This window comes from Eumetopias jubatus, unplaced genomic scaffold, assembly GCF_037043125.1.
Source record: "Eumetopias jubatus isolate StellerSeaLion01/CBP00866 unplaced genomic scaffold, mEumJub1_p1.0 scaffold_13, whole genome shotgun sequence".
NCBI classification, from domain to species: domain Eukaryota; kingdom Metazoa; phylum Chordata; class Mammalia; order Carnivora; family Otariidae; genus Eumetopias; species Eumetopias jubatus.
The window spans coordinates 59,086,837-59,102,239 of record NW_028274819.1 but is presented as its reverse complement, the minus strand read 5'-3'; the positions used below and the strand labels follow the sequence as shown (position 1 = coordinate 59,102,239).

The window sequence follows — 15,403 nt, the reverse complement described above, 5'->3', positions numbered from 1 at the left end:
CAAATCAGAAAGGGTTTTCTAAAGAGAGCCGTTCAAATATAGAAGCTCCTCATTACTGGAGGCAGGTAAGCAGAGACTGGACAATTACTTGGCAGAAGATTATAAATTCCTTCTTTCTTTCATTCCTCAAACCTTTAGGTTACAGCTTTTCCTTGTGCCACGTGCGAGGACCTGAAGACCCAGAGGTGAAAAATTTTAGGGTGCTGCCACCCAGGCTAAATTTCAAGAATTTGACTAAATGATCAGGTCCTGGTGTCTTCTGAATTCTTTGTTGCCGGCTGGACCTTAATTTTAGGTTCTGGAAGGTGTGCCTGTGAACGATGGGAAACCCAGGAAATGCAAACTAGCTTTTATGAGATTTCGATTAATTACGTTTCTTGAAACAATCTATCAAGCCTACCTGTGGGTGCTGGATACAGACAGAAGAAATTCTGGAAGACGGACCATTCAGGATCAGGGGAGGGAGAGGCAATTCCTGGTGGGGGAGGTGGAGCGAAAAAAAGCAGTATCTACTAGTCTTCTTCAGTTTTGCTCAATTCGTGTACCCCCTACCCCACGGCATCAAGCCCCCAAACCCTACCTGCCAGAATTAGCCGGGGCAAGAGCTGGAGCAGGGTGGGCCATTTAGTATCCCGGAACCTCGTGCGCGGGGTCCCGGCAGCACCGTGCTCCGGGAAGTGTTTGGGCTGTGCACCGCCCTGCGCCATGCCCTTCAGCGGCGTTCTCGGAGGAGAAAGCTCGCGGCGTACGCCCAGGCAGTGGTCCTGGTGGTTTTCTTTGTAATTGGCGGTCCGAGGCCAGGCCTCAAGTGGGAACGGCGTCACCATGATGAGCGGAAGGCCGGGCCGAGTGCCCTTACAGTTCTTGCCGGATGAGGCCCGGAGCCTTCCCCCGCCCAAGCTGACCGACCCGCGGCTTGCCTACATCGGCTTCTTGGGCTACTGTTCCGGCCTGCTTGATAACGCGATCCGGCGGAGGCCGGTGGTGTCTGCGGGTGAGGGCTGCGCGGGCTGGGTCGGCTGGGAGGAGAGGGGGACGCGGGGCTGCGGGCCGGTTGCTTTCGTTTGTCCGGGCCTTTTCACCTAGCAGGCCCCGCCTCGCCTCCCTGGGGCATCTGCGTCCCGTGAGCTCTTCAGAACCCGGTAGGGCCAAAGTGTCATTTGGCACTTCAGGAAACTGAGGTCATTGAAACCCACGAACCCACAAGTGAGTCTGTGAAGGCCCCGGGACCGGACTGCCAGCTCCTCTCTTGGTTCGCGCAGTGGTGTGTGCAAAAATGAGCGTATACTTTGTGCCATGCACTGCTAACATTACGTGCGTGGTAGTCGTTATCCTCAAAATCCTTTTTGGGGAATGAAGAAACAGAGATTTAGAGGGGTTAACGCATCTTGCCCAAGGTCCTATGGCTATGAAGTAGCCTGTTTTTAGACCTCACATGCATATTCAAATCAGTGCTTCTCAAACTTAACTATGCATACTAATAACCTGGGGGTCTTGTTAAAATGTGGATTTTGATTCAGAAGGTCTGGGAAGAAGCCTGCTGTTAACAAGCTCCCAGATACTGCTGGTCTGGGGACCCCCCTCCCTCCTGCTTTGAGTAAGAGAGGCTGAACCTCTGAGCTGTATTCATTCCAATCTATCTATCTATCCATTCATTTATTATTTACTTATTTAAGAGAGAGAGCTCGAGCGGGGAGGAGAGGGAGAAGCAGGCTCCCTGATCAGCGGAGAGGCGGGGCTGGATCCCACAACCCCAGGATCATGACCTGAGCTGAAGGCAGCAGAGGCTTAACCGACTGAGCCACCCAGGTGCCCCTGGACTGTATTTTCTAGTAGTGTGTCGGTGGTCTCCTGTCAGATAATAGCTGACATGGTAGCTGTGCTAAGGGCAATGGATTTCCAAAGGGAAAACAGGAGGGAAGCTTTGGAAGAGGTGTCTTTGAACTTAGCTTTGATTTATCAGGCAAATACTAGGAGAAGAGCCTTCCAGGCCCATGGGAGGCTAGTGGAAGTAAATGGAGACAAGGGCCTCTGAGCCTAGAAGAGTTTCCTGATTGAGTGTGCAGGGTAGGGTGATAAGGCTAAGGAGGAGATTTAGGTAGATAATGGCAGTTTATTCTCTAGGCAGACAGGAAACCTTTTTAGCTTTTGAGAGTTGTTGCGGGCAGGAGTGCAGAGTGGAGAGATGCAGTAATCAGGCATTGTGTTTTTTTGTTTGTTTTTTGTAAGTAGGCTCCATGCCCAATGTGGGGCTTGAACTCACCACCTTGAGATCAAGAGTTGGATGCTCTACCGACTGGTCCAGCTAGGCACCCCCAGGCCTTGTGTTTTATTTTTCATTTATTTATTTTTAGAGAGAGAGCAACCTCCAAGATCATGACCTGAGCTGAAATCAAGTATCAGACACTTAACTGACTGAGCCACCCAGGTACCGCTGGGCCCTTGTGTTTTATTTTTTTTTATTTTTTTAAAGATTTTATTTATCCACTTGTCAGAGAGAGAAAGACCATACAAGCAGGGGGATCAACAGGCAGAGGGAGAAGCAGGCTCCCCACTGAGCAAGGAGCCCAACGCAGGACTCAATCCCAGGACCCTGGGATCACGACCCCAGCCGAAAGCAGATGCTTAACCGCCTGAGCCACCCAGGCACCGCTGGGGGTCTTATGTTTTAAAAGGAAGGTCAACTTGGGGTGCCTGGGTGGCTGCTCAGATCATGATCTCAGGGTTGTGAGATTGAGCTCACATGCCCAGCTCTCTGCCCAGTGAGGAATCTGCTTGAGATTCTCTCTCCCTCTGTTGTGTCTCCCCCATCCCGCTCTCGCACGTGCGTGCTCTCTGTCAAATAAATAAATCTCAGAAAGGGGGGGGGGTCAACTTTGTCAATGCAAAGCACTATTGGAGCCAAGGTGCTCAGTTAAGAAGAAAGCTAATACAGTGGTTCGGGCAACCAGGAATCACCTCATTTGTGCCTCTTTTTGCCACCTTCCAGCTCTATGTCATGCCGGAAGGCCAGCTCCCAGCTCCCCAAATCTCAGCATTTCCAGTGCTCAAATAGTATTGAAATCCCATCTCCCTTGGATATGACCCCTCTCCACAGAAAGGAGTGATCTTTGTCTATTTCTGTCTTTAGGGAGATGAGGTTTTCTTTCTTTTCATCACCACTCCACATTTCCCCAAGCCTGTCGTTTGTTGTAATGGAAAGAACTCCACTGTGGAACTAAATGGCCTTGCTCCACTCTCTCCTATCTGTGTTGGCTTGGGCAAGTTACTTGGTCAGGCTGTTCAGAGGCAAAAAGTATCTTCATCTCTAAAATGAGAATAATTGGGGCGCTTGGGTGGCACAGTTGGTTAAGCATCTGACTCGTGGTTTTGGCTCAGGTCGTGATATTGGGGTTGTGACCTCAGGGTTGTGAGATAGAGTGCCGTGTGGGGCGGAGTCTTCTCAAGACTCTTACCCTCTGCCCTCCATCTCCCCCACCCGTGTTCGCTTGCTTGCTCTCTCTTGCTCTTGGTCTCTAAATAAATCTTTTTTTTTTTTTATTAACATACAATGTTTTTGTTTCAGGGGTACAGGTCTGTGATTCATCAGTCTTAGAAAATTCACAGTGCTCATCATAGCACATACCCTCCCCAATGTCCATCACCCAGCCACCCCATCCCTCCCACCCCCCTCCACTCCAGCAACCCTCAGTTTGTTTCCTGAGATTAAGAGTCTCTTATGGTTTGTCTCCCTCTCTGGTTTCGTCTTGTTTTCATGTTTCCCTCCCTTCCCCTATGATCCTCTGTCTTATTTCTCAAATTCCTCGTATCAGTGAGATCATATGATAACTGTCTTTCTCTGATTGACTTATTTCACTTAGCATAATACCTTCTAGTTCCAGCCACGGCATTGCAGATGGCAAGATTTTGGGTTTTTTGATGGCTGCATAATATTCCATTGTATATATATGCCACATCTTCTTTATCCGTTCATCTGTTGATGGACATCTAGGCTCCTTCCATAGTTTGGCTATTGTGGACGTTGCTGCTATAAACATTGAGGTGCACATGCTCCTTCAGATCACTACATTTGTATCTTTGGGGTAAATACCCAGTAGTGCAATTGCTAGGTCATAGGGTAGCTCTATTTTCAACTTTTTGAGGAACCTCCATACTGTTTTCCAGAGCGGCTGCGCCAGCTTGCGTTCCCACCAACAGTGTACGAGGGTTCCCCTTTCTACGCATCCCTGCCAACATCTGTCATTTCCTGACTTGTTAATTTTAGCCATTCTGACTGGTGTGAGGTGGTATCTCATTAAGGTTTTGATTTCTATTTCCCTGATGTCGAGTGATGCTGAGCACTTTCTCATGTGTCTGTTTGCCATCAAATAAATCTTTAAAAAAAATGAGAAGAATTAGTCCTTGCATATTTGTTGTGAGAATTAAGTGAGATTCTATAGATAAAATGCCTGGCACACAGAAGGTGCTGGACAAAGTTTCCATTTCTTAGCTGTTGTTACGCAGTTTACAGTATCTTTGTTCAGCATTTACTGAGCTCTTTCTCTGTGCCAGGCAGTATTACATACCAGGTATATGGGGTGAAGAATACCATCCCTGACCTTGAAGAGCTCTTAGTCGAGTCAGAGAGACAAGTAAACAGTCCATTATGGGTCTAGGTATAACAGAGAATGTATTTTCATAGAAGTAGGTGAGCAGTGAGCACTTTGGGAGCACAAAGGAGGTACAGATTAAATCGAGACTATTCCAGAGGAAGAGCATAGTGGTCAAGAGCCCATGATTTTAGGCTTGACACCACCTCCATCCTACTAGCCATTTGATTCTGGGGAAGTTATTTATCTCCATGAGCGTTCATTTCCTTCTCTATGAAATAGGGATGCTATCTCCCTCCGTGTGTCTGTGCGAACTAGATGAGATGATGTATAAAGCCCTTAATCTAAGGGCTAGGGGCCAGAGTTCCTGAGTTCCCTGGGTGTCCCTAAGTTGCTTTGGAAAATTTAGGTCTTGGTATGGTATCTGAATGTAGTCCACAAAATTAAATATATTTGTTGATTTCTAGGTTTTTTTTATTGATCAGTAATTTATGGTGTTCTGCAAAGAGCACCATGGCTTCCAAGTTTAGAGTCACTTAATAAAGAAAGGGAAAATGATTGTGGAGGGGTTGTGCATGTAGTGGGAGGGAGACCACCACTGAGAGGTAGGGAAGAGGTTAGGGAAAGGCAGACAAGGTAGGAGGCCACACCATGCCTTTAGGGCTGGGACACTGACATCATCATTGGAAACATTCAGGAAGTCTGCTGTGAGGGATGTGGGTAAGCATAGGGAGTCTGGGTCTTGTGTAGTCCAGTGGCACACAAGTAGAACCGAGCACACTTTGGTTTACTGTATTGCAGGTGGCCCATTAGGGGAACCAATGGCTGTTTGGGGTAAAGGAGAATGCAAAAGAGTCTGGGTCCTGTCCAGTCCCAGATCATAGTAATATTTTGCATTTTTATTGTTTTATACATTTTTCCAAAATATTTTTACATGTATTTTCTTTTGGTTTACATAACACCGCTGTAAGAGTGATATGATAGGTATTACCCTTGTTTAAAGGTAGTAAATTGACTTGCCCAAGGCCATTTATCCCTTTATTAAAATTTATTAAGTGCTACCTGTGTGCTGGTATACAAAGATGAATTAAGCATTGGCTTTTCGTGGTAGTAGATGGAAATAATTTCTATAGCAGTTTACATATTAACTGAGAGGCGTTCATTCTGTTAACCCCATTAAGGAAGGTTCTGGGAAGACTTCTTAGCAGAAGTGATGTCTGAATTGAATCTTGAGGAGGTCTCTGGGCAGAAAAATAACCAGTGGGTGGCATAAAAAAGCATGAAGGAATCTAATTTGCATGAGGAATTAAAAGTAGTTCAGCATTGCTGGAGCACAATGTGCGTTATCGGGGAGTGTCAGATGAAGATGAAGAGTCAGCTCATGAAGGGCCTGGGAGGTCATTATCTAACAGTTTGGTCTCCTGTTGAGTATAGTTGAAGAACAAGGGGCTGACAAGCTAGGTTTGTATTTTAGTAAAAATTCCTCTAGTGACAGAGTAAAGGCTGGGATAAGTGTGGAATGGAAAATGAGATGAAAGAGAGAGGAGTTAGTATGAGTGAGAGATGAGTTCCCTGAAGTGAGGCAAGGAAATATTTATAAGGACTTGACAGGACTCAGTGACTGGATGGGGGGATGAGGGTTAAAAAAAAAAAAGGATGATTACTGTATTTATTACCCAGGACTTGACTTCCTGGGTGAATGGTCTTATCATTCTCTGAATTAAGAAGAAGAGGTATGAATAGGAAGGAAGGAAGTTCATTTGAGGGGTATTCAGGGGAACATACATGTCAAACATTTGGATATATCTGTTATTCAGCATGGGTGTTTGAGTTGAACACACTTGCAGGTCACCAGTATATGGACGGAAGATAAAACTATAGGAATAAACGAGTTCCTCAAAGGAATACGTGTGGGATAAGAAGAGGGCTGGGGATAGAATTCTGGGGCATAGCTAGAAAATCAAACTTGTCCGCTCTTCCTGGGCCTCATGATCCCAGTCCTTTAGCTAGCAGCCCTGCCCCTGTCACCGGTCAGAGCTCCTCTGGAATCTGCAAGGGAGCAGACACCTGGCATGAGCTTCCATGTGGTCGGATCCTGCCTTCTGCTTGGGCCCCATGCATCAGGCTGGTGTGCACTTAATCTGCCTCTGCCCTCCACCCCCCACCGCCAGAGCACATCTGAATCCAGCCCCCTGAGGAGGGGCCTCTCCTGGCTCCAGGGGCCCACATGCCACTGTGCTCCAAACCCCCACCCCATCTCTGCCTGGGCCTCCCTTGTTGGGGACTTGGGTTCCCAGCCCCAGGGCTGAGCCCCTAGACAGTGCCATGTGAGACCCTTGGCCTGCCCCACCACCCAGACCAGAGTGCCTGGATGCCCCCCACTCCCACTCAACATGGTTCCCACACACTGGTCTCTGGGCCATTCAGGGGATGCCCTTTGTGGACCTGCAGAATTTCTATGAATATAGTTTTTTGTAAACATTTTGTAACAATTTGGGTTTCATAGTAACTGTGTTATTGCCAATCATTCTAGGCTGATGTAAATAACTTTCCAAATAAATCTGATTATTTTCCTTTTTAAGACACTGTGATATATCAAAGTGCACTGTTTCCTGTATGAAGTAATATGGTTTTAAATTTTAAATAAATGTTTCTAGGAAAAAAAATCAACCTTGTAGTTAGCCTTTTTAAAAAGATGCTTCTGTGTATAAAGTTCAGACCTTTGGATCTCCCCTTCAGAATTTAAATTTTGGCTTTCCCTAGATCACATGACTTGATCCTCCCCAGTCTCATTATTATAGGATGATTTTTTTAAATATAGTTTTTGAATAGGTAATTCATACACATGGTACAAAGTTTAGAAGTTAAAAAGAGAATTGATTTTTTGTAGAGTAGCTGGTTGCTTTGGTAACCAATAAATATGCCAATATAAATTGGTATATGGAGACAAACCAAATTGCTTTTTCAAGCATAGTAAAGGACTTCACCTCTGTCACATCACATCCTGAACAGGTCCTGGAATACAAGTTAATTTAGGTTTTCAGGATTTTGTAGTAATCCAACTTTTCTCCTGAGGAAATTTATAAAACCTGCATTTAAAAAAATCTTGGGTTCCATTAATAGTTATGTTTGTAGATTTAATGTTGCTTTTCATAATTGCCAGATTTCTTTAGGAAGATATATCAAGGTCAAGGCTGTTTTTTCAAAAGAGCCATGTAGAAGAGCCTTTTTTTTTTTTAAGAATGATAGAAGAAATAACAATAAATTGTATGTCTGAACTGCAAAACTGATTTTAAATACACATTGACTGATTTTTGCTTTCTTTGGGATTTGTCATTTGAATTTTAGGTTTGCATCGCCAGCTCCTATATGTTACTTCCTTTGTCTTTATTGGATATTATCTTTTAAAACGTCAAGACTATATGTATGCTGTGAAGGACCATGATATGTTTGCTTATGTAAAATCACATCCAGAGGATTTTCCTGAAAAAGGTATTTCAAGTTAACTGTAGCAAACCTCTTTCTTTTTTTTTAATTTTTTAAAATTTTAATTTATTTATTTTAAGATTTTATTTATTTATTTGTCAGAGAGCTCACAAGCTGGGGGGAGCAGCAGCAGAGGGAGAAGCAGGCTTCCCACCACACAGGGAGTCCGATGCGGGACTCAATCCGAGGATCCTGGGATCATGACCTGAGCTGAAGGCAGACGCTTAACCAACTGAGCCACCCAAGCGTCCTTTTTTTTTTTTAAATGTTTATGTATTTATTTGAGAGAGAATGAGAGAGCGAGCACAAGGGTGGAGAGGGAGAAGGAGAGAAGCAGATTCCCTGCTGAGCACAGGGCCCAATGTGGGCTCAATCCCAGGACCCTGAGATCATGACCTGAGCCAAAATCAGGAGTCAGAGGCTTAACTGACTGAACCACCGAGGCGCCCCTTGTTAATCTTACAGCTGCCTGTGGCTTCAGGTACCTTCAGTATTCTGGTGACTCCCACATCCTTGCCTATCAACTAGAATTCTCTTGAATTTGTATATCCAGTTTCTGGCCAAGTACCTCTGTGTCCATCAGGCAGCAAACAGAATTTATGTCCCCTCTGCCTGTGCAGACTTCCTGTTCTGTGTTGTGCTCCGGAGAGTGGCACTACTGTCCACCTTGCTCCTCCAGCCAGAAGCCCGGGAAGCATCTTCCAGTCTTTCTTTGAATTCTCATTCGTCTTCAGGTCTTGCTGTTCTACTTCCTAAGTATTTTTCAATTCTAAACCTCCATCCCATTCCCACTGCCACTGCCCCGGTCCGTGCCCTGATAATCTCTTGCTTTTGCACTAGCGTTTGTTTCACCTCTGCCTTCAACCTTACCAAAGATCAGGTCTCTGGATAAATGTGGATATGCCTAAAAGGGATTGCTTACAGTAGCTGCCCATTGCCTTTAGGATAAAATCCAGACTCTGAGGAGGGCTTATTTCCCCAGGCTGAGCTAATTGCCTGGCAGAAGGACTTTGCCCACGCCTTTTATCCACCACGTGACATGCACGAGTCTGTTCCCTCACTAGACTATAAATTCATCTTTGTTTCCCCAGCCTCCAGTACAGAGCCTCTGCTAGTAAGCAATAAATAATAGCTGACCTGATCTACACAGAACCCCGCCTTTAATAATAAATAATTATTATAATTTAATATAAATATAATATATATAATATATATTGTAAATAAATAAAATAAATAACAATAAAAGAGTTATATTACAATCAAATTTATAGTTGAAGAGCAATAAGTAGAGTGTGCTGAGGAAATTCCTGTTTGTCACTGGGCCAGGGCTTCTTTGAGATGCTATGACTCTCAATCCGGAATTTGCTCAGTGGACAGGTAAAGATGGAACAAGAGGAGGATTAAGAAGGTACAGGATGGGGGCGCCTGGGTGGCTCAGTCGGTAAGCGTCTGCCTTGGGCTGAGGTCATGAACCCAGAGTCCTGAATTGAGCCCCATGTCGGGTTCCCTCCTGAGTGGGGAACCTACTTCTCCCTCTCCTCCCTGTTCATGCTCTCTCTTGCTATCTCTGTCGCTATCTGTCTCTCTCAAATAAATAAAAAAAAGTAAAAGATTAAAAAAAAAAAAAACCTGCCTCATGAAACGCTGTGTCCTGAACTTGCTGTGTATCACTTTGTACACCCTGTACCTTCTTCTTTCTTTCTTTTTTTTTAAAAATTTTATTTATTTATTTGACAGACAGAGAGGGGATACAAGCAGGGGGAGCGGGAGAGGGAGAAGCAGGCTTCCCGCTGAGTGAGGAGCCTGATATGCGGGACTCGATCCCAGCACCCTGGGATCATGACCTGAGCCGCAGGCAGACGCTTAATGACTGAGCCACCCAGGCGCACCCATCCTGTACCTTCTTAATCCTCCTCTTGTTCCATCTTTACCTGTCCACTGAGCAAATTCTGGATTTACCTGTCCACTGAGCAGATTCCGGATTGAGAGTCATATCATCTCAAAGAAGCCCTGGCCCAGTGACAAACAGGAATTTTCTCAGCACACTCTACTTATTGCTCTTCAACTATAAATTTGATTGTAATATAACTCTTTTATTGTTTGTATTTTACATATATACAGATAATACAGATGTGCACATATGTGAATGAATGAATGCAGAAAATTTTTGAACTTGTAAATATATAGATTTTAAATAGATTTTCCTATTCATATAAATGTGTAATATTAAGCATTTAAGTTTCATTATATGGAAGGATGGTCTCTAAGGTCCTGTTTAGCTCTAAAATTTTATTATTTAATATTCCCATAGCCTTCAGTCATATATGTGATATTTATGGTGGATCAAAAGGTACAGCTTTTTTTTTTTTTACCAACAAAGAGTTCAAAGACTAGAGTACAAAGCCATGAATACTGGATGTATCAGGGATGGGGAACACTCAAAACTGCTGGGTGTTAGAGTTGGAATCTTGGGAATATTGATTCCTAAGCACGAGACACAGTGGTGGAGCGGTCCTCAGTCCCCGGCCTCTGGCTTCTTGCCTCCTCTGTACACTAGCTCCCTCTGTCAGCACGAGCTTGTGTCGCCTCACAGCCTCATTCAGTCTCTGAGCTGCAGATTAGTGGCAGGTGTGCTAACAGCCTCCTGCACTGACAGCAGGGACCTGGAGCTTAACCACCTTGACTCCTGGCCCTCCCAGCTGACCTGTGCCCCTCCCTGTTCATTCCTTCCTTTACCCCTTTAGTCAGGACTCCCAGCAGCACTTTGCCCCTCCAAGCAGCCATCTGGATGTCACCACAGATTCTTTCAAAGTTATCCTTCATCCGGTGAAACGGAATGTCTCAGTGGTTGCCAAACTATGGTTGAGGACAAGAACATAAGGAAATTCTTAGGAGTTTATGTCTATAAAAATATTAAGTGTTAATTTTTCTTTAGGAAATATGATTTCTGAAACATAATTTAAAAGTAAATTTTTTGTGATCTTTCCCTTTATAGAAAAGAAAACTTACGGTGAATTTCTTGAAGAATTCCATCCAGTGCGTTGAAGTCTCCAAAATGCTTACTTTGGTTTCACTGATACCAGTTATTTCTGAATTTGGTGGTACATGTTTCCATATATCTGAAGTTTATGTTAATCTGTATGTTAACACCTTATGATTAAAATGGTCATCATGAACACTGACTTCATTTTTGTCATAAGAAAAATAATTCATCAGAGAATGATCAGTTTCCATTTGCCCAATTTTTTTTTTAACGATTTTATTTATTTATGAGACAGCGAGAGAGAGAACACAAGCAGGGGGAGTGGGAGAGGGAGAAGCAGGCTTCCCGCGGAGCAGGGAGCCCGATGCGGGGCTCGATCCCAGGAGCCTCGGATCATGACCTGAGCCAAAGGCAGATGCTTAATGACTGAGCCACCCAGGTGCCCCCCCATTCACCCAATTTTAAGAAGACATATGACAGATTTAAAATGGGGAGTTTAGGGCGCCTGGGTGGCTCAGTTGGTTAAGCGACTGCCTTCGGCTCAGGTCATGACCCTGGAGTCCCGGGATCGAGTCCTGCATCGGGCTCCCTGCCCAGCAGGGAGCCTGCTTCTCCCTCTGCCCCTACCCCCTCTTGTGCTCGCTCGCTCGCTCTCTCTCTCAAACAAATAAAATTTTTAAAAAATTATAAAAAAATAAATAGGTTCCTGGTGTTCGGTTGTCACAGTTGGTGGAGAGTAACTGAGCCAAGATGTGGAATCTGCTGGCTCTTCATCAGATTGCCCAGAGGACCATAAGTACTGCTTCACGCAGGCAGTTTGAAAATAAAGTTCCAGAGAAACAAAAGCTATTTCAGGAGGATAATGGAATTCCAGTGCATCTAAAGGATGGAGTAGCTGATGCCCTCCTGTATAGAGCCACTATGATCCTTAGAGTTGGTGCAACAGCATATGCCATATATCAGCTAGCTATGGCTTCATTTCCCAAGAAGCAGGATTGACTTCAGTTTATCATCTCAGCAGGCAGTTGGTTCAGTTTCATTCAGCTCTCTATGGACCAGATAAATAAATGAGTTCTTCTTTGGGGATCAATATTTATTGACTTATACTAACTGCCACCAATAAAGCAGACTTTACCATGAAATAAATAAATAAATAAATAAATAATAAATAAAATGGGGAGTTTAGCTCTGAGTTGGCAAGCAATAGCCTGTGAGCCAAATCTTATGTGTTGCCAGTAGGTTTTATTGGAACACAGCCATGCTTATCTGTTTACATATCAATGGCTACTTCCATGCTACAAGGGTAGAGTTGAGTGGTTGTGACAGAGACCTTATGGCCTGCAAAGCTGGAAATATTTAATATATGGCTTATTACAGAAAAGGTTTGCCTATTCTGGTTCTAGTAGAAAGCAAAACAAAGTAAGCCAGATTATGGAGGGTTTTCTGAATCATGCAGAATAATTTGGACTTGATCCTCTAGGTGGTGGGAAGTCACTAAAGGGTTTTAGTGGAATGACATGGTCAGGTTTGTATTTGAGCTCTCTGCAACAATCAGTATAGAGGGTGGTTCAGATGGAGAAGGCTCAGGACCAGGAAAACAGAAGACTGATACTGCAGAGGGGACTTTGCTTGTACTGGATCACTCTGGAGAAAGTGGGCTCAGCAGCTAACACTGTCTACAGCTACACTTGGTGCCATTAAAAGGAAAAACCCCCACCTACCCGCAATAAACTTAATGAATTTTTGAGTCCAAATGTTTGTTCAAAAAGTTTCCAAGCTCAGATTTTATAATCAGGTTAGTTTTGGGAGATCTGTAAGATTATTTCTGTGCATGATTTCAAATTAAGAATGAATATAAGCACATGGTTTCTGGGCAAAATCAGGTGAGTTCCATATCTATTCAAATCATGCCTGAGAAGCTAAGAAAGATAAATACAAGTTTTTATTTTTTTTTTATTGCTACTCCAACAAATATAAACGAACTGTTGTTCATTCATGCTTGGCAGGTACAAGAGTGTGAACCATTCATCCCAAGAGACTTTGCTGTCCCTGAGTTCTGGAGGGTAAAAAGTAAGGGCTCGACCAAGTACAAGGTGAGGGTGGGAGAAAGAATTGTTTAATTTCCGTAACAATCGTGAGGTCAGTAATACTATCCCATTTTAGAGATGAGGAATTTTAGGCTCCAATGTGTTAAATAACGTCCAGGATCACGTGCTGAATGACTGCAGGGAGAAAGGATGTGAGTTTCATTTCGTCAGATGCAGAAAACCCGCATTCTGCCATACCACAGCGGCACATAATATCTAGCTCCTCCCTGGCCACCACCCCAGTTGGAGAGAGGCATGAGGGGAGTCGTGAATAGCAACAAGCATCCTAAAGGTGACCTGGTGCCAAGTCCACAAACTGGCGCTCCGAGGGAGGCAGGGAAGCATCCCAGAGAACCAAGTCGCCTCTGCTTCCAGCTGCAGTTCCAGGCCATTCCAGTTTGCCTCAGAGCTAGTGAGCTGTTCATGTCCTCACCACACAGTCTGCCTTCTGTCACTTAAAGGGATCTGTGGAGAGCAGAAATTTGAAAAACCAAGTCAGTGTAAATTCCTATCATGTGCCTGCCGCAGTAGGATAAATAACGCCAGCTGTAGGAAAACTGGCCGCGCGGCAGCACCGCGAGAAGAGTGAGGTTATCAGAGCTGTGATCACAGCTCTGGGATTGGGCTCCACGTTTTACTGCCAGGGAAACGGCAATGCGGAAAGCTGACATGCGTTGTCCAGTGGCGCACAGAGGTCAGTGGTAGAACCAGCACAAGAGCCCAGATTTTTTTAACTTCTGCTATACCGGATTGTCTCCACGAAAACCAGGTCCTGGTGTGCTGACACACGGCGCGGAACTTCTGCCCCTGTCTCTGAAGGAGTTGGGCTGGTCAAGGAGTGCGCTTTTGTTCTCTTTCTTCTTCTTTTTTTTTTTTTTTTTTTGAAAAGTTGACACCAAGTTGGATTTTATTTTTTTAAAGATTTTATTTATGGGCGCCTGGGTGGCTCAGATGGTTAAGTGTCTGCCTTCAGCTCAGGTCATGATCCCAGGGTCATGGGATTGAGTCCTGCATCAGGCTCCCTGCTCCTTGGGAGCCTGCTTCTCCCTCTGCCTGCCTCTCTCTCTCTCTCTCTCTCTCTGTCTCATTAATAAATCAATAAAATCTTTAAAAAAAATAAAGATTTTATTTATTTGTCAGAGAGAGCACAAGCAGGGAGAGCGGCAGGCAGAGGGAGAAGCAGGCTCCCCACTGATCGAGGAGCCTGATGCGGGACTCAATCCTAGGACCCCGGGATCATGACCTGAGCTGAAGGCAGATGCTTAACCGACTGAGCCATCCAGGCGTCCCATCAAGTTGGATTTTTGTTCTAGTTCCTTTGTTTTAAACATTTATTTATTTGTTTGTTCATTTGAGAGAGAGCCAGACAGAAAGGGGGGGGGGGAGCAGAGGTAGAGGGAGAAGCAGGCTCTCCGCTGAGCAGGGAGCCTGGATGTGGGACTCGCTCCCAGGACCCAGGGATCATGACCCTAACTGAAGGCAGACACTTAACCAACTGAGCCACCCAGGTGCCCCTGTTTGTTTTTTAATTGAAGTATAGTTGACCCACAAAGAGGGGGATTTCTCTCTACCCTGTAATCCCCAATCCCCACCTGCAGCCAGGCTGCAGAATCCTAAGGCGCGAAGGCAATCCACTAGCACAGAGAAAGAGGACTGGATTCGAGTTAGCCCAGGGCTCATTCACATGTTGGCTCTGCCGTTCCATGAGTAACCTTGGACTCCTTTCACTTCTCAGGCCCCCAGTTTTTTCATCTGTAAAAGGGAATGATGGTTCCATTAGAAAATTGACATGCAAGTGATTTTAAACTATAAAACCATTAAAGTGCCAGTAGTTATTTTTACCACTACTATTACTCTTCAGTGAAGAAACGGAAACCCAGAGAAGTGAGCCAGTGAAACCAAGGCCTTAGTGGTGGAGTCAGAACTTGAACCCGGGCTATTGACCAAGCATTCACATACTTACTAGTAAATGCACAAATGTGCAAGCACAGACATGTGCACACAGGTATGCATTCACGGGCCACCTTTCCTACTATCACCCTGCAGTTCACGGCCATTACTTACCAAGCCTGGGTCAAGACAGTAAGACAGGCCTAGCCCTGAGCCCTCCCAGGTTATGGCCCTAATACCCAGAAGTGAGGGTGCCTGTCTGAGACCCAGGTTCTCCCGCTCCCACTGGGTTGCATCTCCCCTGGAATGTCCCTCAGTGGACTCTGATCCCCCCCAACGCCACCATTACCTTCCCTAGAGTCCAAAGC

General features: G+C 44.9%; 1 protein-coding gene and 1 pseudogene across 1 annotated transcript; both read left to right on the top strand.

Annotated features, from left to right (window-relative positions):
- The first annotated feature begins 674 nt into the window (after window positions 1–674).
- Window positions 675–11,251, top strand: NDUFC2 (NADH:ubiquinone oxidoreductase subunit C2). The gene is made up of 3 exons (XM_028116064.2): window positions 675–994; window positions 7,938–8,081; window positions 11,071–11,251. Exons 1-3 carry the CDS (start codon window positions 826–828, stop codon window positions 11,118–11,120), a joined length of 363 nt encoding a protein of 120 aa, XP_027971865.1. The 5' UTR covers window positions 675–825; the 3' UTR covers window positions 11,121–11,251.
- A 508-nt stretch (window positions 11,252–11,759) lies between these two features.
- Window positions 11,760–12,812, top strand: LOC114218771 (cytochrome c oxidase subunit 7A2, mitochondrial pseudogene; annotated as a pseudogene).
- The last annotated feature ends 2,591 nt before the right edge of the window (window positions 12,813–15,403 follow it).